Here is a 25845-nt window from a genome sequence, read left to right as displayed (position 1 = left end):
GGTTGCGGGCGTGATTAACAGCCGCGGAGGCCACAATCCAGTGAAGGTGCAATGGAAAATATGCTCGTGTGCCGTGCTCGTGGGTGCGTGTTAAAGCACCATTATAGAAGTGGTCAGAATCAATCCGGCGCCGTCCACTAAGTATGTTATGGCACCGCTATCGCTTTCGGGCGTAGAAATAAATCAGCTCTATATGTTGTGATGGTGGTCACTTTAATATTTCGAGTTCAGTTTTCGCAGTCACTGCACGTCATCCGTAACAGGGAAACTGCGACGCCCAGACCTGAACTACGTGCTCTAAACATGACGTCACGGGCCAGACTGAGTGTGCAAGACGTGCATTCTTTCTCGTTGTCATTCCCTCGTCCCACTCCTGAGATAAATCCAGGTGAATTGGCCGGTTGCATAATGCCCCGCATGAGCAGCTACTCGCGAGTGAGGCGCTACGCCAACGCATTCAGGGCATTGCCACGTCAGTTCATGCCGATAGCGAGGTCTTCGATAGGGGCTGAAAACTCCAAGTCTTTTTCAAGTGGGTACGCAGCGAGACTTTGTCGGCTCCTACGGCTTTCTGCGAGGTGCTCCGACGGCGATGACGGTAACGGCCGAAAGACAGGCGCTATCTCGTTCGAGTCGGAGACGCTTTATCGACCGCCTCTCGTTCAAACGTTGACAGAACGTCCCACATCTTGGAGACGATAGTCAAAGACCGGCCGGGTGGACCTGGCAGTCGCATTGCTGACTGGCCACGCTGAAGCACAATGCGTGAATCGAAGACCATGCGCTGGTATGCGATTCTTGTCGGGGCTTGTTTTGCCTTCCACGCCACTGCCGGTAAGTTGATCGACAAATGTGTATATATATATACGTAATATTAGTTCCTCAGGTTTAACAACCCTAACGGGCGCCATATTCTGTGGGAAGTGGTTTGGTGGTGGTCTGTTGGTTAGCTTTTATGACCTGAATTTTGCAACGTGCGCATTGTCTAAGTACTAGCGCGCTTCCACGATACTCTGACATCAGAAGGTGGTCGCCGCTGCTGTTTCTGGATCTCGCAATCTCGTTCTCAGTAGCAGAAAGTTCTGATTGATGACGCGCAGGTTCGCGAGAGATGCTGGCTTTTGAAAACCTGCAGTTCAGAACCTCAGCTGTGTTTTCTTACATTATAGGGAAACCCTCGCGGAATGTCAATTTTGCTGCATTCAGACACAAGCTATAAGCAGCTGTGCTTTTAGAAGGGGAACGCCCTTTCCGACAACGATGCAAGAGAAAAGAAGTTAAGTGTGCGTTGTAAAAGGGCTTGCTTTGCTAGGCTCAGCATCCATGCGCCACTATATCGCGTGACACTCGTGTAGAAAAGAATTTTTTTTTACATTCGCTTTTACTACTTTCTCTTTATGGTTCTAGAGCAATAAACAAGTCTAAGTATCACTTCGCTGGGAAAATTTGCTCAATTGTATAGAAATGCCACTGTAAAAGAAAACTTGAAAGACTTCTCATATGTGCGGAGATAGCCTTATCTATCCGAAACGCAAACCCAGGGCAAACCGTCGCGCTAAACATCTTCGAGTCTTGTTGACGATCACGTGTTCCACGGTTGGTTGGAATTTCGAATCACGTTTCGTTAAGCGTTATATTCATACCACGTCTTAAGCTACCGTAACAACTTATCGAGAGAACTTATCATCATTAACATCAGAGGGCCAATTCCCATTTCTTCCTCTATAGTGTCGAGTTGCAGGCCGAAGAATTTTATCTGGATAACCTTTCCTTCTTTCGAATCTATCTATGCAACTCTCTGTTTGTCTGACGAGTGAAGTCAGCATGCGACATAAAGAAATACGTGGCAACGAACTAAGCGCGTGTCAATCTTGCTACGAATGCCCAATGGACAGAATGTGCTGCGCCAGGAGATTTGAGCCTGTTCATTGGGCGTTCATAGCAACATTTACAAACGTTTAATTCGTCTAAGCTCTGCATGGCGTCGAAGTTTGATTCATGCTGGCTTCGTGCATAAGTCGCTTTATAAAGCATGTGACATAACGTTGAGTATGTTTTTAGCTTGAATCTCGGATCAGGAGAAACTCTCGTTGCTAAGGATTTAGAAAGAAGAAAAGCAACCGTCTAGCCTTTTTTTTTTTTTTGCTCTTTCCGTACCGCGGCCATTAGGCATCGTTAGCCAGCTAACGATGGTTTGAAACACGGCTTTCGAGACCTCCCGCGCCGCTCACGGGCACACCGCATTATCGCTCGGGAAGGAGGAGAACTATATATATTTTTTTCCAAGCCGTTCGATTTTTCCCGTCAGGCGGTAATTTATTAAAGCACTCCGAAGTTTCGCGGTCGTCAAAGTAGAAAGCAAAAATGATCGCCTCCTGGATCAGCGCGCGCGCTTCGACAGATCGCAGATCTCGTAATTCCGCTGTGTCTGTGGCTGATTTTATCGATGGATCGAGCATCAGCGAGTCTGAGCATGCTGATTTTCGTCGGACTTTGACTCTCAGAACGACAACGACGTAAACAAGCCCGGAACATCGGCGGCCGCAGCCCGGCACGCCCAATTGTAGTACTTGCAGTTAAATATTTGTAGCGGAATATCTGGTCACTAAAAAGTTTTGATTATTTAGGAGATGGTGCCTATTAGAGAAATACATTTTGTACATCTCATAACTTTTGTAACATATTCTTCTTAGTAGGTACAAGCGTGTCTTTACAAGCTTTGTTAAATTTTATCCCACATTCTTGATTCTATCATAAGAAGCCAACAAACAGTGACACCAAGGACAAAATAGGGGAAATTACTTGTACTTACACGTAAAGTAATTTTCAGTATGTTGTGCTTGCTGTCATTATTTGTTGGCTTCTTATGATATGATTAATAGAAACCGGGCCCCTCGGTTAGCCGTCTTTCTTCTCGTTCAATCTTGATTCTAGCTATTTATATCTTTTTTTATGGCATCCATCTCGTTAATAAAACTAACATGCGTGAAAAGTGCATTCATTGTGCTTTCGTTTGTGTATTACATAAAATATTGAGTGCAGTAGTTCCTTCAGAAAAAGAATCTGGCGTAATCTACAAAAAACACCTATATTCCCCATGGTAGCGAAAAAGTTAAACAACATCGTGGCAGCGCTGACAACGCAAACTTTGACGCCGCATTACAGTAATTATTTCGCATGAAAAGATATTTCTGTTTGGAGATTCTTCTAGGCGCACTAAATGAAGTGGCTCAATTGGCTTGGTGTCATAGGTACTTCAAGGCAGCATGCAGAACGTCTTAAATGTCGTGAAAATTATGTAGTGAAGTAGGATTGGCAAGTGGAGGAAGCCGTCTTCCTCGAATTTAAATTCTCCTTATTCCTTCCCGTCCTCACTATTCACGAACCTATCTGGTGTTTTGACATGCAACCGTTGGAGATAAGGCGGTGGGATTCTGGGTGGAGCTACGCATACATTAGATAAGCTGCTATGACCAGGATAGCTGCTTGTTGTCTGAATGTCGCCACAAACAACTTAACGTTCACATTGGTTCTCTTAGGCTTCTGAGCTTTTACCGAAGATTACGCAAGAGATCAAAATGTCATATTTTGTCCCAGAAGGGGTATATGGCGCCAAGAGGCAAACAACAATATCAATATTGAAGTGTTTCACAAAATGTTTTTCTTCATGTAGCAAGAAAGGAGCCCAGTTCACTTACTTGATTATTCTATTCTCATCACTTGAGTACTGACCGAAACTTGGTCTCATATTTATTTCTTTATTGCATAGCTGTTGACCTAATTACGCTACGGAGCTTCAATTTCTGGGGGAATGCGATAGCATTCAAAGTTCTCTGAGGGCTTTTCACGCTTCCCGGCAACTGCAACTTATGTAACCGTAATGTTCACCGGGAAACCCTGGCGGCGAACGCTGTGCACGAAGGCGAGCTTTGCGGTTAATTTTTTGGTGGTCTGCAAGGAACCTAGGGGGCCGCGCCTCTCCTACTACGACAGACCTCGAATGGCAGCTGGAAAATGCTATCGTGTTTCTTTTTCTTGTTCTTTCTCCTTTTTTCCCCTCTTGGTGTCCCCCCCTACCCCGTTTTTTTCTCTCTCCTTTCTTTCTTTTCTTTACTCCCCGCCTTCCCACTCTCCCGCTCTTGTCCTCTCGTCTTGGGAACGACGCTCACAGACGTCAGGCGACAGCGCTCATTACCTCTGAAGTCTCTCCCTTTATAACCAACCGCCACCGACAATAAACGCACTTGACGTCACTGCACTAACCCTTTAAAACTAACATGCCGAGGATGACGAGGCCGCCATTGACGAAGGTAGGTCCTCCTATCGAAACATTGGCCAGCCTTTCTGAGGCACCTTATCCCTGTTTACAAACTTTATATCATCGTGTTAAAATGGGTTTGTGTGTGAGTTCCCGCGTAACAGAATTATGTTTTCTCGCATATTCAAATTACAATCCGCCGTCATCGTGTCTGTAGGGTTGTGTAAATCTCTCTTTACGATTTTTCTGACGCATATGTCTTTGATAAATGCAATTAGTTCAGTAACTTCTTTGCACTATACGGATGGCCTGCCTGGTTGGGTATGCGTGGCTGAGTGCGCGTCGTTCGGAATAATTATTCCTCAGACAACGGTCGACGCTGGATGCGGGACGCTGGACACAGACGCCGGATTTTCTGCGACACGGGGCCCTTAACACTATCGCAGTAATAAACAGTTTGTTCGCATACACATGACTCTTCAGAAAGCGCTAATGATCGATGTACAGCTGGCAAATCTGGCTCCTTCACCTATGAAGCCTGCTCCTTCACGTATGTTTTCATGTTTTATGCTATGCCCGCAGGGATGAAACTAATTGTCGTATTTTTGCTCAAATAATGTTTAAAGTTCGCACAGTTGATATATTGAAACATATAAAAGGTATGTGTGCGAAAATTGTATTTACAAATAGCGACTATTCGATTCGAACACCGAATCGTATAGGGCTCTCTTCGATCGTTAATCCAAGATCTCTAATACTCGCGCATTACACTGACTACTTCCAGAAGTGGCAGGACCACAGGACAGAGTGGCTTCTCCCGCATTTAGACAAGCTTTCGGCAACGCGCTAATTTTGTGGCTTTCAACTATCGTACGACGCTAACTAGCGCGCTATTGAGTTACCAATTGCTTGTTCACCAGCCTGCTTTTTCGACACTTTTGCATTGAAATCGCCCATTGCTACAGTATACTGAGTTTGCACTTTTCTCATCGCTAATTCAACATATTCATAAAATTGATCTACTTTATCATCATCGTGACTGACTGGATGTTGTAGCGTAGGCTTGTACTACTCTTAATCTATACCTCTTAAGTTTGATTACGACTACTACTATTCTACTCCCCTACTACACCTTAGTAAGGGACGCCATATTAATTTTGACCACCAGGGAATCTTTAATGTACCCTCAATGCACGGGACACTATTGCGTACTCCAGGGTAGCGTATCGTACTGCTGCCGAGTTGTAGCGACGCCTGCCTATCGAAGCTCGACCGACGTTACTACTGGGTAGCGTGGCGTTGTCGGCGGGCTGCAGGCATCCGCTAGACCATGGCGACCAAGCGAGGACGAGACGATTTCTAGTGCGAAATTTGCGCGGTTTATTCAAAGGTTGGTGAGAGATGATAAGATGATGAAGTCATCTAAAAAGTACATATCGGAGCCCCTTAAATAGGCTCTCTACAATCGTGGGAGGGATCTTGCTTCCGTCGACGTCACGTGACCGGCACAGAGTCTGATTCCCGGAAAGAGGGCCCCTCCTCCTCCGGTTATACCGAGCCTCTAGTTAAACCGAGCCTGCTGCAAGGAGGAGGGTGTCCCGCCTCCAGTTATACCAAGCCTCAGGTCCAGGAATTACAGACGCTTGTCCTTCTCTTTTGGGCGTTGCTGGTTCGCGGAAGTTCCCCTGTAGAGCTTGACAGCTCGAGGAAAGGGGTCCCTCTAAAGTCGCACACAAACACACAAAAGAGGCCTCAAAACACTGCGGGTCTTTCGCCAGACCGGCAGACACTCGAGATGGCCATGGCGAATCAGGAAGTCACGCTTCATTTCGACGAGGCATGGTGGGTGAAAGTCCTTTCTGCACGAGGTGCCAACCGTAACAGGAGAAGCCACGCTGCATTTCGACGAGGCATGGTGGGTGAAAGTCTTTTCTGCACGAGGTGCTAGACGCCAGCCCTAAGAAGGGTGCTTTTGCATTTCGCCATGGGGGTTATTGCATTTTCAAGATGTACATAAAGGGAACCCATTGTTGGAAGCTTTTAGAGCGAAGCTTTCTTTGCCTTTTCCTGCGACGTTTCCGCTGCTGCTGTTGCTGTCTTGCACGCCGCGTCGGGGAGTGGCTGAGAACGTGTGTAATGTAAACGACAGGGACGGAGGAGAGGTATCTATGAGACCTTTCCAACGAACTCCCTGGGCGTTGCCACAATGCCCTCTGGAATTCCTGGCCTCTGGAAGGAGGTAATTGCGCGTAAGCCCCCCGCAATAGCATTGCAGAAGCTGCAGCGCTTACCTTTGTACTCACGCGCAGCAGTCAAGAGGGGAGATAGAATGGTAAAAACGCAGTGATGAAACGGTTGAATAACCACTCTTCTCTCGCGGCAGCTTGCATAGTTGGAAGGATCGCGGGAGGAGAGAAAGGAGCTGTAAGAAAGTATGCTTTGTTGTGGTCTGTTCAAAAAAAAAGAAAGAGAAAAGAAGAAACGCTACTTTCTAGAGGTGGCGACTGTTGCGAACAAACGGTAAAAAATAGAACAACAACAATATTCAAGGTACGGTACGCCACGTTTCTTCTATTTCTGAAAAAAATTCGCATCTGAGCTAACCAGGTGGCTACCAGATGGCAGATAGCCGCCTGGTTAATTCGGATGGTAGAGCGGCTGCCCCAGTAAGGTGGAGGTCCCGGACCAGGACAAATTTTTCTTCAACTCCGAGGCTTTTCTTTCGAGGAACCCGTAAGGGTTTTCTTTGTAGCAATTGCCACGATTGGGTGGATGTCTCATTCTCGCTTTATTAATTACTTCCCTCCACCTTGCGGGTTTTCCGCAGAACTATTACGACAAAGGTACAAAAGTTGTTTGTGTATAAAATCGAAGTGCATTACCTTTTAAAGTTAAGCGTCTCATTTATCATAATATTTTCCATTCACACCTCAGTTACTTTTCACTGATATGGGGTAACACTACCGCGCAAAGTGTTAAAATGCTGGAAATACTTCAAAAGAAAGCGATTCAACCGATAGCAAGCGTTTCTTCTTCCGAACACACGCAAGAGCTTTTCCAACAATACAGAATAATCAGAGCTGGTGACATATATAAGTTCAAAACACTACTAAGCTATAGAAATGCTAGGCTGGGTAAACTCGATTCAATTCTAACCCTTGCAACTTTACAAGAATATAAAAGTACATATTCATATCGTCACCAGGCACCGTGGAAGATCCCTCTCTCACGTACTAATTATACCTGTAAGCGCCTTAATTATACGCTTAGTTCCATACTTAACTATTTAAACCAACAAAATGTTATGTGTTATCACTCACCAAAACTAAAATGCTGAATTTGTTTTTATAGAAGTTTATTGCTAAAGTATCTAACAGGTTCGCCGAACTTGTGATGTACTCTCGTTCTGTTTATACGTTTACGCTTGTAGCGAAGATCCCCAGAAGCCAGGTTACTACTGCAGCGATTGTGTCCGGACCGCGCGGCAGGGTTTGCGTTGTGGACTCGATGCTGCAAAGGCCGTCTTCACGCTTCTAAACTTCGAGGACATGATGACGCCATGGGCTGCGTTGCCGGGATTTCTGTTACGAAAGCAGCAGCCTAACTGCAAATTGTATTTTTTCCACATGGATTCACATATATGCTTGAAAGTATGTAAAAAATATTTCTAGAAAAAAAATGGAAAACGTTTCTTGATTGTAACTTGCGTTTATTCTACATTTATTGTGAAGTTTGTTACATTTTTTGCATTCTTATGGTTATATACGTGCAATTGACATTGCGTCAAAATAATAATGTGCAAGATAGGACATTGTAATTGTATACTGAGCGGTGTTTTACACAACTTTGTTATAACCGGCTTCTCTACAATAACATGAAAGCATGTACATGTACCTGTGTTAAAATAATCTGATGTCAACACTTTATGCATTATTGTATCGATACACCAGCCTCTCCACTGTCTGTCTGCAAGACTGGAGCTTTGTCAAGTCGGTCTTTTTTCCGGTTCTTCCTTTTTCACCTTGTGTATCTAGTGGTGAAAATAGAACATGATGACGATAGGGGGACAGTAGGAAGAAAGTGTCGTGCTTTACCGTTGCCGGAAGGGTGCTTGCAGTTAATACTTGTAGAAAAGAATTGCAAGATGATGGGCGTTGGGGCTTTAGATACGGGACACTAGGTACGTGATGCGAGAGGACAGGTAGCGTGTGCCACGAAGCGCGAGGGGAAGTCGAGTCTGAGGTCCTCTCTTTGCCTCAGCAGCCAGCTCCGACATCGAAGAAGGGCTGAACAGCTGCTGCGAGGAAGGCAGCCAGTGGGGCACGTCCCGTTCGGGCTGCGATGGCCTCCCGCTGCCCCAGCTGCCGGCAACGCAGTCGTGCCGCATCGCCCAGGAGATCTGCTGCCGATCGGCGCTGCGCCAGAGCCTGTGCGACGCTGGCAAGGCGGCCGCGCGTGGAGGCCGGCCTTGCCACGACGAGCAGAGCGAGTGCGTCGGCGACACTTACCGGGTAATCCTGCTACGCGGGTGCCTCAGAAATGACCCGCTCTCCACCTGCAAAGATTGAAATTCTGTATTGTGACAAAGGACAGGTCTACTTTCTAAATTATCGCGTAGGCTGCCGACGCCGTTTTCCCGCCTGCGCTTTTTGAGTTGTAACAGATGTCAATCCTTCCATTTGACATGACGTCTGTCTGTCTGTCTGTCTGTCTGTCTGTGGTTCATGCGGCAAATCATTTACGTTATAGTTTTAAATGCGTAAGTATTCGTATGCTTACCCAACGAGAAAACCGTCCCTCCGTCATTCCCGTAATATGACGACCGCTTTCGAGATAGCGTGCGCAGCATCGTGCCCGGATTCACCTTCGCGCAGCCTCTCGCTTCAACGCAAACGAAGCGATGAGAGCAAAGCACACGCCTCACTCTGCCACTTTCCCAGATCGCTTTCAAGATATGGGCGCGCGCGTTTTCGACACCAAGTAAGCGGCGAGAACACAGCGCGCGAAGCTATCAGCAGTCGGCACTCTTTGTGGCATCGCAGATCGCTTTCAAGGTGCGGCCTGCGCGGCGGTTCCATACGAAGCAGCCCCCCCGAGCACGTTTGTTCAATGGTTCGGCGCGGGTGGATAAGGCGCTAAAGAGCGATAACGGCTCATAATGATTGGAACGTCATCAGCGCACCTGGTGCCACCGCCCGCACCCGTTCGTGTCGCCACAGCGCTGTCATTTGTACTGGCCTGATCAAGCTTCATAACATTGATAATGACACCGGGTTGCGTGGAGGTGACCAAGTGGCACAATGCTTACGTATACTTGGACAACTCCCAGAGGAGTTTCTGTGTGAATTTCTTTTTTTTGAACATCTCTTCCCCTCTCACGTAACGTGTTTTGTTTATTTCCGCTTTTCCTTTTTCTTTTTTTTTAGAACCTTGCTCCTTAAGTATGATCTTGACATAGCAGGCTCCTCAGTAGCCACAATTCCTGTTTGTCAATGTTATAAAACAACCAAATCCCCTTGTCTTTCCGTTCTATTCATAATTTTGGAAATTACATCTTTTAATGCTTAAATCCGGGCTAGTTATTCTAACTTGAATATCCGAGACATTTTTAACGCTTGGGGCGGAGATGTGCTAGAGATGTCTCGGATGCTAACCTGCAATATTGGCTGTTTATTGTCGTTTCAGCTGTCCTTGATGGGCTTTGACGGTCTTTTATGGTAATTAAAGTTTATTAGTTTGTCTCCAATATGCTCATAACATATCGTCATACAATATGAACGCGTCTAGCTGCTATTCACCTGTTTGACAGTTCACCTGTCCACGATCTGTTTATCCTTCTCGCTCCCTTTCCCTCTCCTATGTGGTGTTTACGAAGGCCTTCAGGACACCAGCATGAGCTGAACTTTTCGTTGTGTATTTGCATGGCACGTGCAGGACTGCTGCGACGGCTGTCGCCTGGGCCTCGCCGCCGTAAAGGAAGGTGCTCCGTGCCGACCGCAGACTTTCTCGCTCGGCCTGCCCTGGGACGACGCCTTCTATCAGTGCTGCTCGGGAAGAGACGACTTGCCCGACGACACGAGCTCCACGGGCCGCGACAACGACGGTACGAACTGCAGGCACGCGTACTTGGTGCATGGCCTCCGAGACTCAGCGTCGCGGTGTCCGATATCGGAGGTTACTACAGCTGCAGGTCACGATAGGCGGCTCAGCAATTGGCCCGTTCACTTGTGACTGTTGCACTAGAGATAAAGTGAAGGTGACGAGTCTTCCTATCGTCTTGCACGCCGCACAAACGTGGTTAAGCAAGAATCGTATGCAGTGAATGAAACGCAAGCAAAAAAACAAAAACATCTCGCTCGACAGTGGGCAGTTACATGTTTCTTTGGCTTTCTTTTTTCTGGTTTGGGTTTCCGCGCGGCATAACGTCAGTTTGAAACTAAATATAAGCATGCAGGCCCCTTTCACAGATATACTGCGATAGTGACTCCTTTGGATCTTACTGAGCGTTCTGTATCCCACAAGAAAATTTCAGTAAGCCATCTCTGACATCTCTTATCTGAGGACTCACCCAACATGGTTCGGATTTCTCTTTCGCTTCATGTGTCTATGATGGTACGTTGTAAATTAATAAATAAACAATTGAATATGTAAATTTTAAGAAGTAGATAACTATTACGCAGTGCGCAGTTTTTACTATCGTTTGCTTCGAAAGGTGTTCGTCACTTCATTCCGCACGTGAAAAGACAAGGAATATCTCAGCTCGCAGTATGGCTGTGCTCGAGCTCCCACTGACAGCCTGCACCACATATATCGTGGTTTCCTTGACATTAGTGCTTCACGCTGAATACGCTCCGGATTTCTGGAAAACGAGGATTGGAACAGCAGGCAATAGTGCGATGTATACGCCCTGTACGAGAGTAGGTTCTTGAATATCTTCCGTTGGCCAGCTGCTCTACCAAATCTTCGCGGTCCGTGAAAATTACAACTGTCTTTAACGTAAGGTTTTGGACAATATAGCCCCATGGAATGCATTCCATCATGATGAGTCGCATCATCCTATATGTTTCCTGGCATTCAGCCGCTTGTCTTCTCAACTGCAGTGTCTGCAGGTCCTGGCGACAGAGGGAACTACGTACCGACATGCCCGAGTGGCCACGAACTCCACAACGACGGGCGAAGTTGTGTCCCCGTCACGACAAACAATGGTAGATATCTATCGAGAATCCGTCCGTCCGTCCAACAAATATTTTTCTCGGTTATTTGGGCCCAGGAGGGTCGTGTACATTTGTACTTTAATCGGACAAAGCGACTTGTTATCATGCGACACGTACACGCATGCATCGCTGAGGGTGTTTGGAAATCGTTAGTTATAAATGGCCATGTTCACTCCAACAAAGTGACCTCTGTAATTTGTCGAACGAAGGGTGCCTGCAGTGATTTTCGGCTTTTGCGACGAAAAGTAATCAGCTTTCTAATTGAGCGAGAAATTATGTACTCTTTCCTGATGCGTTTTTACTTAAACATTTAGTCCAAAACTAAATCTTGTTAAAGTTACCTGGCAAGCTTACAACGTATAGCAGTCGGAAGCTATTGACCTATGTAACCAAAAAACTACCGATACCATCTGCCGCTACTAGTAATTTAGCACGATCATGACATGTTAAAAGAGGTGCATTGCTTAAGCTACAGTAGAGCCAGATATCATCAGTACACTCTAAACATTTTTACACCTTTATGGGTGTATAAAGGGCGTTCGGCTGTCGCATAGCTAACGCCCTCAGGTTTAAGCGGTAAGTTCATATTGTTGTAGGGAACCAATGATGGCATCTTGTTTGCCGCCTTTTTTTTTTTTTTTTTGCAAGTAAAAATGAGGACAGCTGTGACAAGCAGCATAAAAAGTGCATTAAATAAAGTTTCATACGTACCCCTGTGAATTAACAAAATTTCTTGCTGGCCTAGTTGGTTCATGCTTAACGACTGAATACTGGTAAAGGCAGTTCCAATGAATATTTGATGCTTAATGGTGCAAGGGCCAGTTGTGGTGTGGCCAAAGAGCGCCAAGACGCAGTTCCAAGACGGGACAAAAGAAAGACACAGAAGCGCTAACTCACAACTAAACTTTATTGTGAGGACTTCGCCTATACTTAAATACACAGCAGACCAAGATCGCGCAAACGCTTTGTCCATCAAGCCAACCAGTACGTCATATCGAGAAGCGTATAAACTACAGCACTCATTTCTAAAAACTGCATTTCCTTGCTTCGCGAAACAACCGACTTATCGCTAATACAGGTGCTCTCTTTCTTTCTAATATGATATGCCTCCATGATTCCTTTGGCCAAAGCATTGCCCCTCCTACCTAGAATTCGAATAGAGGGACAGGACCTACAATGCATAGGAAAATGATAGCCTTTGTTAGCTACAGGTCGCTCATGTTCGAAGGCGAAATCTTCACAATAAAATTTGGTTGCGAGTTAGCGCTTGTACTGTGCTTCTGTGTCTTTCTTTTGTCCTATCTTAGAACAGCGCTTACCAGCATTTATTTGTTACCCCTGTGAAATTCTCCAATTAGATTTTTCTTTGCGCCCAAGGCTTTCAGAATGGTTACACAATCTTAAACTAACTCTTTTGCCATCGCATGTCTAGTTAGAGCTCCGTTGTCGTTCTCTGTAAACTTTTGTAACACCGTAACAATATGGGTGTTACTCGTGTGACAAGAAAAGACCCTTAAGAGTGTAAACATTTTTACAGTGTACAATTCTTTTTCCAGGTGGCGCTCATGAGCAGCCGTGCGACCGGAATAATCCGTGCAAACAAATTTGCCACGTCGTGAACACCTTACCAGTTTGCAAATGTAATGAAGGTTTCCGCTTGGAGGATGACCTCGTCAGCTGCACAGGTAACTCTACACTGACACTGCTCAGTCAGCAAGCATAACGGTTGGCTCACACAGCGTACGCCCAGGTGGCTTTGGGTAGGTTGCGTGTGTAGGGAGCTCTTTATGGTCGACCCGTTCTGCCCGCAGACATTGACGAATGCTCTGACGGAATGGCCGACTGTGACGAAAGCCGGGAACGGTGCATGAACATACCGGGAAGCTTCAAGTGCATACCCAAGGGAGATACTGTTGCTCTGCCGAACGTCGGCGGAGACGTGCCTCAGTGCGACGCTGGATTCAAGTACAACACTGCCATAAAGGACTGCATAGGTAAGTGGGATCAGAGTTCGAGTTTCCGGCGCCTTACGCGCACCGGCGTTCGCTCGACATTCATTTCGTGAATCACTCGTGACATGTGCATTTGGGCAGCTTGAAATCGTAACTTCCGTCGTGGCAAACATAACTTAGCAACTTTCCTTCATCCTGGAATTACACTTTCTGTAAGCTTGCACTGAGAGCGGGATTTTCGGTCAATTGATCGGTCCACATTCTTGAAATGGCACCAAAATCAGCTGATTTACTGCGGGTAATATTAAAAGTTTCAGTCTGAAGTTAATGTCACAATATTGCCACATATTGCAGGACGATGATGCGGAAAAGCTCTGTGTAGAAAACCACGAGCTAATCACAAGATCAGCAATTGACGATCAGGTAATTAAGCGCTGAACTCAAACTGAAGTTAAAATAATTTCTGCGCAGTTTACTTGGCTTTCAGTCGTTCCCATATTTTTATTGACGGAAAGGAGAAAAGCGTCAATTGCGCGCACGAGAAACGGTGCCCAGCGCAAATCGCTTCACTAGAATCCCTAAGATGCCGTAGTGTGCCATGTTTATGCAACCACGGCATCAAGCTCATGGTCGCTGCGCCGACAGACGTGGACGAATGCTCGGAGGGACTCGACGACTGCGAAGGGGACACACAGAGCTGCCTCAATACTCATGGCGGATACCAATGTCTTTCTAAAGAGAGCAAGGAGTGCCCCGGTGGATACGTGTGGAAGGACGACGCATGCGTCGGTGAGTGAACAACTAGTGTATAGATTCGCAAAGCTTATGGTGCTGGCCTATGCTAAAGGGAACACTCACTTAGTACGTGACCACTAATTAGAGCGGAACACTGGTATGAAGGCATGCAGTCTGTTGCCTGCGCTTTATATCAACCATTTGATCTACCGACAAAGCTCAAGTGCTTTATACACTGACTTTATTACTAGAGATATAGGTGCTCCCCTTAAAAGAAGGAAAAGTACTGTACGCCTAACAGTGGAATTTACAGCAAGGAACGCGAAAACGTAAGAAGCTTGGAACAGGCAAGCTACACGATGTCGAATGGTCGAAAAAAAAAAAAGATGTGCTAAAGCAAGTGCACTTCCTTGTTAGCTTTTCGGTATTCCTTTCAGTCACTGTGTCCTTATATGAAGGCGCAACTTACTTTTGAATGTTCGCAATAGTGACGACAAAAAGATATTTAATCTATGTTGAATATAACCGTAATCCTTTTCCAACCAAAAAAAAAAAAATATGATTGTTACGTTGGCATGGAAAGTAATGCAACACACTGGTATTTTAAGAAGAGAATGGCCAGGTTTGACGTGAACTACGGTGTGTTGCTCTGTATCACTGCTGTTAAATGCTGTTAATTCTTGCTTCAGGAGGGCCTCAACTCAATAGTAACCAGCGTTTCTACCTGTAGCAATGATTTCAGTCATTTCCATCAGATAACGCATTGTCTAAATAGCTCACTATACGTAATGAATTAATTTTTATAACTATGGGGATTGACATGATGTGGCCTAAATATTCATGCTACAAGTCCTAAATTTTATTCTGCAATATTTGAGCCGTGTTTCTAGAAAATATACTTAAACTTGGAGCATTTATAAAAGAATTGTGCTTTAAATAATGACTAAAGGGGGTATTCGCATCAAGAGTCTTGGAATAGGCTCGGTATTGCGCTCGCACAAGATGCGATGTTCAACTCACGAGATCATCCCGACATCTTCTTACATCTTCTCTTCCCTCGACGCATCTGTGACCATAACTTCTCCTTGGGCGGCTTGGTGGTTGCTATGGGGCAATCTTGTGCAGCGAAAATACAGGAAAAGAATAAGAAGCGATAGAAAGCGAAGGAAGTTAGACAGGTGCTACACTTACAGCTGTTTATTAGGGGCAAAGCTTATCAGAACGAATACCCAAGGCCGGCGAGGAAGTCGAGCACAGTGCTCTAAAGAGAACACAGGCGGTGCCGTGCCTCAACGAAGTGAGCCACAGCCTTCAGAAGATGGCGAACAGGCATGGAGTACCTGTCTTAAGGCCGACATACATGGAGCGAACTTCCCTGACGAAGTTTCGGCGGCTAGCGGAGAACACCACACGCGCTTGTCGAGGTCAGACGTGCCTAAACACTGCTCCACGGCACGTACTTCGGCCCGAACCGCCGCCCCCAGCCGGGGGCCCCCGAGGCACCGCGAGCGGCACGGCTCGCCTCGAAACCCCGGTGACTCCGGCTCCCCAGCTCCGGCGAGACGCTCGGCCGCCGCGACGGCGAAAACTGCCGGTAGCTGCTATCTCGAGTGCGCGCGACTACACCAACGCCTTCATACAGCATGGAGGTTCAGGTGCAAAGTACCGACATGGACCCGAGCCAGTATGACCCTCGGGACTGGACCCAAGTCCTGAGAACACAGGCGAATCACCGGAAAACCAGAAAAGCGACCCAAGGTCCAAGCGCCGATCCTACCGGTCGGGAATCGCAGAGTCAGTCGCGGGAAACGCGGGATACCGCCACAACTCCCGCACCACACAGCTCCTCGACGCAGCTACGCGTGCTCCGTACAGCTGCACAAAAGATCAAGCAACTGCCGGCTCTTCCCCCAGACGAATATAAAGTCGTCTTCCGCTCCCAGGGAGGCCTTGACCTGACGATGCTCCAGCCACGCTACCTCCTCACCGCTCTCATGCAGGCCGCTTCACTGACCGACCCATCTACGCTGACACTTCGAATTCACCCGGTCAATAACACTTGCATAGTGTCTGCGGCGAATCAAGATGACGCTCTCAAGCTTGTGCAACTCCAGCACATCATCTACGACCAACGTGAGTATGCCATGGCGGCATATATCGCACCCCCTCATGGCTCAGTTAGGGGAGTTATCACGAATGCCTACTGGAAAGAATCGCCGCAAGAGCTTCTAGCAGACTTGATCGCCCGCAACCCCTACGCTACTATACTAGATGCTCGATGGATGGGACTCACACGCTCGATACTTATCACCTTCGGTCAAGCCATCGTCCCCCGAAAAATTGTTTATGGCGGAGGACTGCATCTGTGCACGCCTTACACACCAAGGGTCGAGACCTGTAGCAACTGCCGGACTATAGGCCACCGCACGGATGTCTGTATCCAACCTAGGACACACAAGTGCCCCAGATGCGGCGAGTCACACCCGAAGGAACCAAATCCAACATGCACTCCCGTCTGCATCATTTGCCAAGGCCCGCACTTGTCCGGAACCCGGGAATGCGAGCACCGCCACCTCCACAGGACAACGAAGCCTATCCCCGAACGCGAAGCACGATCCCGGCGACAAGACGACCACCACTCACCGCGCAGTTCAGGATCCGAACGCCCGGAACCATCTGCCGGCCAACAAACAGGGCGCTCTAAGAGCTCGGACCGACCGACATGGGCGGACAAGCTGAAGACGCCCAACGTGAACACAAAACTGGCAAGCAACACCCCGCATACCCCGGACCCCCGCGACCAGGAGCTTCGGGCTCTGCGTGTGGAGGTAAGCCGCCTCACAACACTTTTAACACACAACCCCGTTCCCCCCTCCACACCCCAGCATCCCTCCCCAGAGCGAATCCTCCCACCCACTGTAGAATCACCCACCGCACCTGCCATACCCGCCTCACCCCCTCATAAAAAGAAACGCACATCGGACTCGCATGCCGATTATCAGGCTGATCTCAAAGATTTGGAATCCAAATTTGACGCCAAATTGGTAGCTCTGGAGACGCGCCTCGAAACCAAGTTCACAACACTCGCCGAACAGCTATCTTCTCGCCTTGAGCAACAGATGGACACACTTTTCACACGCTTAAGCCGAACTCTCGAACGTACTTTTGCACAATTTGAGACGCGCCTTCAGAGGCTAGAAACAAATACCAGCTCTTCACAGGAGGTTTCCCCTACCTCCATCCTACACCTACCTACTCCTCCTATTCCACTACCACCACGAGAACCTATCCTCGCCCCACCCACGCTCCAATATGGCGGGCCGGGATAATTCTACCCACCTATCACTAATTCAATGGAACTGCCGCGGCTTTCGGGGCAAGCGCGCGCCGCTGCAGCTCTTAATACCTACCCTCCCTGCCATACCTAAGATCCTTTTGTTACAGGACACACAACACCAAGCCAAACTTCCCAGTTACCACGCAGTACACTCAGACACCACCACCAACCCTCGGGTATCCACACTGATACATCGCACTATTACCTACCAAGAACACACAATCACCTCCGCCACCCCGTGTGTCCTCATTGAAATCATCCCCACGAAACGTAATACACCTCCGATCTTTATTGCCAACATATACCACACCCCACGCCAAGCTATGACCACTCTCGACACTCTACTCCATAAAATTCATAGCATCGCGGGCCGAAATCCCCTACTCATAAGAGGCGACCTTAACTCTCAGCATACAGACTGGGGTTATCGGTACACCACAGCACGGGGTCGCAGGCTTTGGACTACTGTCCAAGACCTGCGCCTTACTACACATAACAACTTTCACACACCAACCCGCATTGGCAACAGTGTAACCATGGATACTAGTCCGGACCTTACACTTAGCCGTTGCCTCAAAGGTATCTCGTGGTCACGAACGCAACACACACTCGGAAGCGACCATTACATGATAGCCATCCAAATACCTCACACACAGCACAGCCCTCGACTCCTCACCCACAATCTTATCAAATGGGATGCAATCCGGTCCGCACGACAAGAACACCCAGACACCCCGATACAAGATATTGATCAGTGGGTCGCATCTCTCCTAAACGATATAACCGCACACACACAACACATTACCACGTCACCCGACACCCCAACACTGGACACGCGCCTAGCCCACCTCTGGGAGGCACACCACAGCATCCTAGAGAGATGGAAAAGCCAAAAACATAACAGAAAGCTAAAACGAAGACTGGCCACGCTACAGACACCAATCGCTGCACACGCCGAGGAGCTGTGCCGTTCCAACTGGGGTCAGGTGTGCAACAGTATATCTGGCAACCTCTCTACCAAGAACGCATGGCAACTCCTACGGCATCTTGTTGACCCCACACACTCGCGGACAGCATCACAACATCACATCACACGCCTCATCCACAACTCCACGCTCTCCCCCGACACCCTTCTGGACCAACTCCTGACAGAACACACGGCACCCGGCACCTCCCCCCCTCTACCACCCTACACAGGAGCCGCGAATGAGGCCCTTGACACCGATATTTCGGAACAAGAGGTCCGCATGGCCCTGCAAAACATCCGCACAAGCTCTGCACCGGGAAAGGACAGAATAACAAACTCTATGCTCCGTAACCTGGATGATCAATCTATCACACAGATTACAGAATATTTTAATCAATGCTGGAGAGAGGGCACCCTGCCACAGTCCTGGCGCCATGCCAAAATTATCTTCATCGCGAAACAGAACAAACCCCACACCATATCAAACCTCCACCCCATATCACTCACATCATGTCTCGGGAAGCTTCTGGAGCATGTTGCTTTAAACAGACTCAATCAGCATATGCACGACCACAACCTATATCCGCACAGCATGGTGGGCTTCCGCCCAGGTCTCTCCGCCCAAGATGCAATGCTTCAATTGACGCACGACATCTTTGACTCTCTCATCCCCGCTCATACTAAAGCCGTCTTGGCCCTGGACTTGTCCAAGGCCTTTGATCGCGTAGAACACCAAGCGATCATGGCGGCTCTCTCCCCTCTCAATGTAGGCGCCCGCATGTACGCGTACATACAAGCGTTCCTCTCGGGACGCACGGCCGAGGTTCATATGGGCTCCCATGCGTCCCCTCCGTACACCCTCAGCGGAGTGGGTACTCCGCAAGGTTCTGTCCTTTCCCCTTTTCTCTTCAATTCCACACTCATTCCCTTAGCCCATGCTCTTCAAAATATCCCTCACCTTCACCACACCCTCTATGCAAATGACATCACTCTGTGGACCACCCACGGCAGTGATGGTGACATAGAGGAAACCTTACAAACCGCTGCAAACATCACACAACAGCACGCACAAAGCATTGGTCTCTCCTGTTCCCCGGAAAAGTCTCAGATAATTTTCATGCGTCCCTCACCACGTACTCTTCCCACCGCCCCAATCACCGTTACTCTGGCCGGACACCCCGTCCCGGAGGTCGACACACTGCGGATCTTGGGCCTACACATCCAGAGCAACGGCCGGAACACTTTCACTATCCGGAAACTCAAGCGGGTGACGGAAGCGCTGTCGCACCTCATCCGAAGAGTTTCCGGCAAACACTATGGCATGAAGGAGCGCGATTTGTGTCGTCTCATTCATGCCTTCATACTTAGCCGTTTCCTCTACACAATACCATATCTTCGACTTCGACAAGAAGAAATTGCCACCCTAGATGCTATGCTTCGTAAAGCCTACAAGGTGGCCCTACACCTCCCCCCTAACACGCAAACCACCAAACTTCTCCAGCTCGGGCTCCACAACACCACACACGAACTCATAGAGGCCCATAGACAAGCACAATACACTCGTTTAGCTCAATCTATCACAGGACGTTACATACTAGATGCTCTCCGAATTCACATACCAGCAGCCGACCCCACACTCCTATCAGTTCCCCGCCCCATACACACTCAGCTCACAGTAAAACCTCTCCCTCGGAACACCCACGCCACCTATCATTCGGCCCGCCGCAAAGCCCGCGCAAAAGCTCTACACAAATACTACGGTATCGAAGCTGACGCGGTATGGGTGGATGCGGCCTGCACGGGCGAAGACGCAGCAGCTGTAGCCGTTAACAATACTCTCCAACCCATCGCAACTCTCCACCTTCCTGGCGCATCCACGCCGGAATCCTCGGAAGAAGCGGCGATCGCGCTTGCCCTTACACACACTAATGCTCGGTATGTCCTTTCCGACTCAAAAACCGCACTCCTAAATTTTGCACGAGGACGAGTCCACGAGACCGCCTTCCGCATTCTCAGCTCGCCCTCCGCAAACCCGCCCCGCCAGGTGGATCTGGGTGCCTGCGCACTCTGGGAACCCCGGCAACGAAGCCGCCAATGACCACGCCCGAGGTCTCATCAACCGGGCGGCGGCGGATTTGGAGTCGAGCTCTTCCCGGGAGCGCATGCACTCTTTCAGCGAGCTGACCCAGGCATATCGCGCCGAACGTCAGCTATACCCCCCGCCCCACCAATCCCTTGGCAACTATCACCAAATACTATGGCGCCGCCTCCAGACCCGCACCCTTCCCTCCCCCTATTTCCTCTCCCGCATCCGCCCGGGAGCATACACTCCCTCGTGTACTCAATGCACTCACCCCCATGCTACGCTTACCCACATTCTCCTTGAATGCCCGGCGGACCCTCCCCCGCGGGGCCCGGAGCTCCTGACTACATGGGAGGAATGGGAGACCCTTCTGCGCTCGACGGACCCGGCCAGGCAGAAGATCGCCACTGACCGGGCCGCCCACGTCATGGAACTCCATGAACTCACAAACGTGTAGCGCAGTGCGGTCGTGCGGGGACCCTGGGACCTACGTGCCCGAACCCCTTGGTCAATAAAGTTGTTTCTCTCTCTCTCTCTCTCGGCGGCTAGCGCCGGCGCGGCGACACGGTGGCGTCTTCGGCGTAACCGAGGGAACGAGCACAGCGGCGGATGAAAGACGGCGATAGCGAAGAGAGCGCAAGGAGAAAAGCGGAGAAAGAGGGTATGGTGAAAGCGTGAGAATAAAAGCGCAATGCCGCGCAAGATGGGCTCTGCGGCGACGATGGCTACGAGATGACGACAGAGTAGCGCCCGTCGTCTGTTCACCAATGGAGCCACTGATACCATATATGGAAACAAAGCACTGCGTCAGCGGAGGTCTGTCTGTTGCGGCAGCTGTGAATCGCGCTCACGCATCACCCACGCGCTGCTTCTCGCGATCTCCCAATTAGCGAGGAAATCGCGCCACACTTCGATCCGTTTGCAACGTGCTGCACGAGACAGATTGTCCACGCCAGCCAATATATCGCCAAATGAGAGCAAGTATAGAGCGGCGCTCAAATTTCGCATTAGGGAGTATCTCGGTGAATTGATCGGTGAATCGTCGGTGAATTTTTTTCAGCCCCAAACAAACTGGCCCACCTCTGCCCCCGCATCACAGTATGCGCTGTGCAAATGCATACAGTCAAGAACGCGAATCGCTACGTGCTGTTTTCCACTAGAGTGATGTACCAGATTCCACTAAGCTGTGGAGGAACCTATATACGTCGGGAAAACTTGCCATTGAGTCAACGGCCAAATGGAGGGAACACGCTGATTTGAGGGCGCATCTTTCTTCGCATTTCAAATTTAGGTCCTGTGAACCACGTCTTCATGAATTGATGATACTGGGTAGAAGTAAAGCTAAAACTGCCCGGGAACTGTTAGAGTCGTATTTCGCGTATCTCATTCAAATCAATGGTCAAGCCTGCGTTAGCCATACCTCCGTTTCCTTATATGATGTACACATGAAATGGCTAAGTTCTTGGCGTAGATGACTCTTCTCTTGCTCTATGTCCCCTAATGTTATAGCGTGTTTACGCAGTATATTTGTATGTATAACTCAAAGTTCGACAGAAACCCATCTGGCGAGGAATGAACATAGTGGAATAAAACGAACACTCGCCAAGAGTAAGAGACTTAGATGGGCTTGTTGGTTGCTGGCTCAACAAAACATGATTATAACGGCGCGTTTTGAGGACAGGACACAGAAATAATGCACAGAGGACAGTCGCCGCATTTCAACTGAGCTTTACTGCGGAAAAATTGCATGAGCAGCAGTTGCTGCGCTGAGTTGCTAAGTGAGACATGATGATCTGCTCTTGTGCTGAGAAAGTGCGCGGCGGCAATGTTGTTTCCAATGTTGTTGCGCAGCAAGTGCTGCTCGCGCAATTTTTCCGCAGTAAAACTCAGTTGACGTTCGGCGACTGTCCTTCGTGCATTCTTTCTGTTTCCTTTCCTTAGAACGCGCCGTTATAACCATGTTCCAACACGCCAAGACGTAAAATTTATTATATGAAAACTTGACGTTTCGGGGCCCGTACTGCTCCTTTGATCACAATGAAAGCAAACGCGGTGGCTCTTGTTTAAGTATGGAAGCGATGGCGCCGTGCGCGTGCCTAGATTTTGGGCAGATTCCCACGTGTCCTATTTATCGCATGCTGTGCAGTCTGTATGTCTACCGATTCTAGCATAAGTTGTGCAGGCAATATCTTCTCTGTAGTGATAACTGATGCCGAATTCCAGTCTATGGAATGGCCTGTGCTCTCGTGGTGTTCCGATAAAGCATTAGAAACTGAGTTTCCTTTCATGACATCGTATTGATGCTGTTGTATACGTTTTTTGAAGTTACCAGTTTCGCCAACGTAGGTTGCATCACATTCTTTGCAAGGAATTTTATACACGACGCCCGGATACCTTGATCTCTCCAAGGGGTCCACTTCAGTTGCTCGAAGGGACATGTGCGAACCAAACGTCGTAGTCATTAAACAATCTTGCCAAGGCGTCGCTCACGCTGGGCGCATACCGGATGGCCGCACGCTCGCGTTTCTTTGTAATATTGCTGCATATATAATAATGTACACGCAGGAAGCTTTGTCCCTGATAAACCGTTTTAAGTGTAGCGGCTCACTTCCTGCTCTTTTCATCGCAAGTTATTTTTTTACCTTTTCTTTGTATTTTTTCGCTACGGAAACTGTCACATACATATGACCATGATTTGCTCTCAGCACTGAAGAGGGCTTGGCTATGGTGGCTTTTATTACTGAGGCAGTTGTTAGTGAGTTCTGGAGTAAGTGTTCCCAAGAAAGCAGGGCATTTATTTGGCCGAGTTAGTATCTGTATTCCATAAGGGCAGATTTTTGCACACAAACTAAGGGATGAGAACATGTGACGCTTAGCATAAACACGTACAACCACAAACATGTAACGCAAACATGTAACGCAAACGTGCTTTCATTTGTTTGTATCCACATGTGTTTATCCCGCAGTTTCCGCCCTGCCGTCACGCCTACAAATAGACTACGAAACACGAATGTGCACTGAAGTGCGGGGTTGAAGTTTGCACAAGGTACCTTTAAAAGCTGGTTGGACCCATGAATAACTACAATATTCTGAGCACGTTTCATTTCAGCGTTGTAATGTTTTGCTAAGACAACCTCCCTACAATAGGTGCACCACAGTTTGCTTCCTATGATGTTTTACACACCTCAGCAAGGCGCCTTGTAGCAATAAAAGAAATAAAAAAGTGACAAGTTATATGTTGAAGTTGCTTGCCCCAGTCCACATGTTAGCGAATAACCCTGTCATTGTTCTTAATGCGCATAGAAACTATACATATAACCCATAGCTTATTATTCCATTTATCAAGGAACATGTCTGCACTGAATTCAACGGACATAGTAATGCGTAAAAAGAGCTCCATTGTGTAGTTAGGCACACCAATGTACTCGAATTAGCAGGTCAGTGCTTGTGCTTGAATTTCTCTGCGCCCATTGTTTTAGTGAATGAGATTAGGGAGCGAGAATTGTTTACTTGCTGTTACGATCATCTTTCGTATTCACTGCTTTCTGTTCGGAGGCGGTATTCGTTCAAATACACATTTAGAGAGAATATGATTTTACCCAATTAAGACCAAAGAAAAATCTACAAATTAAAATTTGTTGATTCTTAGTACCAGGTGATTTTTTCACACTGTAACTACATTATCAAAGTTTCATGAGTTGCGCTTCATTCTTTGAAACGCTACGATGGCGTGCTTTATAAAGTACTTGAAGTAGGTAAAGGCAAGGCGCAGAAGACCAGGACTGAGGAAGAACACAAACGACAAGACGGGCGCCGCTCACAACTAAGTTTATTTTCGCAACAAGCCTGCCTTATGTAGGTCATTCACGCCGAGTCACGCACAAAACTTTAGAAGGAAAAAAAAAAAGCACAGCAATCTATCGACCATTCAGGAATGTTATCTGCGCAGCTATCGACAGAGCAAACAAGAACCACACGTGGATCGGCACAGGAGCCAACTGATCTAGTACAGCCTTTTTCAACGCCAACGGGGACAAAAAACCAGACATAAAAAGTACCGTATACACTTCACTACCAACCAATCTAATCACAACATAACACACTTCAAACGCCTAAGAACCAGTCAGTGATAAAACCCGCACGACGATGGGAAAAATGACCAACGAATAACACGGAAATAACATGAAAAATGCGTCTAAGAACAGTGTCTGCGTCAAAACTAAAATCTCTAATAGTCACTCACCTAAAAATTGATAGAACATGTAACCGCGCGAAAAAAGAACCACGCGACAAACAATGAAATGGACAGAAGTGATGATGAACGATAAAGGTCTAAGAACAGCGTCTGCGTCAAAAAAAACAACAAAAGCCTAAGAGCCACTAGAAAATCGTCAGCAAAATCAAAACTAGTTAAATAAAAGGATGACAGACGGTAAAACAAATGAAATCACTCTAACAAGAGGCCTAAATGAAACCTTCTAAAAAAGTCGTCTCCTTGTCACTAAGCATAATGGACGGCCTGCTGACGCATGCGTTCCCCTCTTTTTTGATGAAAAAGGCTTCCACAATTTCCCGCTCATACCTGTCTTTTCCATACTTCAAAAATTTGGAACGACTACAACAGGCAGGCTTCCCGCCATGTCTGATTTCAGCTGTCTGCGAAACGATGCTCCAAAAACTAAAGCACCCGCCTCTTATCAGGGAGCCAGTTTCACGCAGTTCTGTTGCGGTAATTCCGTACATTCATAAGGTATCGCACAACATTAAGAAAGTGGCAAGTAGGCATAACGTTCAGGTTGTTTTCTCGGCGCCTTGCAAGCTGTCTAAGCTTTGTGCCATGAACGGAGAGAAACGCCCGGCTTGTTCAATCCAGCATCAGAAGAAGTTCACTGAATGCAGGACACGTGTAGTCTACCGAATACCCCTAAGCTGTGGGCGCAGCTATATCGGACAAACAGGTCGATGTTTCAATGAGCGGGCAATGGAACATTGTCGTAATCTGTGCAACAAGGAAGGGAGTTTCCTTGCAGAGCATTGCAGAGACTGCTCTAATTGCCGGCCTCAGTTTGACAAAACCAAATTTTTGAAGTATGGAAAAGACAGGTATGAGCGGGAAATTGTGGAAGCCTTTTTCATCAAAAAAGAGGGGAACGCATGCGTCAGCAGGCCGTCCATTATGCTTAGTGACAAGGAGACGACTTTTTTAGAAGGTTTCATTTAGGCCTCTTGTTAGAGTGATTTCATTTGTTTAACCGTCTGTCATCCTTTTATTTAACTAGTTTTGATTTTGCTGACGATT

At 47.8% G+C, this 25845-nt stretch overlaps 1 protein-coding gene across 9 annotated transcripts in view; it reads left to right on the top strand.

Moving 5' to 3' along the window:
* The first annotated feature begins 599 nt into the window (after positions 1 to 599).
* LOC126521662 (uncharacterized) overlaps positions 600 to 25845 on the top strand; it is a 97327-nt gene continuing 72081 nt past the window's right edge. For 2 of the 9 annotated variants that reach the window (XM_055065812.2, XM_050170379.3), the window contains exons 1-7: positions 600 to 834; positions 8519 to 8769; positions 10193 to 10361; positions 11359 to 11463; positions 13029 to 13157; positions 13284 to 13466; positions 14070 to 14213. In XM_055065812.2, coding sequence (XP_054921787.1) covers positions 762 to 834; positions 8519 to 8769; positions 10193 to 10361; positions 11359 to 11463; positions 13029 to 13157; positions 13284 to 13466; positions 14070 to 14213 — 1054 coding nt within the window. In that variant the 5' untranslated portion in view covers positions 600 to 761. The remainder of the gene's footprint in view (positions 835 to 8518; positions 8770 to 10192; positions 10362 to 11358; positions 11464 to 13028; positions 13158 to 13283; positions 13467 to 14069; positions 14214 to 25845) is intronic. The other 7 variants (XM_050170382.3, XM_050170383.3, XM_050170381.3 and 4 more) reach the window with 6 other exon arrangements.

Source organism: Dermacentor andersoni, chromosome 6, assembly GCF_023375885.2.
Source record: "Dermacentor andersoni chromosome 6, qqDerAnde1_hic_scaffold, whole genome shotgun sequence".
NCBI lineage: Eukaryota > Metazoa > Arthropoda > Arachnida > Ixodida > Ixodidae > Dermacentor > Dermacentor andersoni.
The sequence above is the reverse complement of the archived record's forward strand: the minus strand, read 5'-3'. Positions and strand labels throughout refer to the sequence as shown.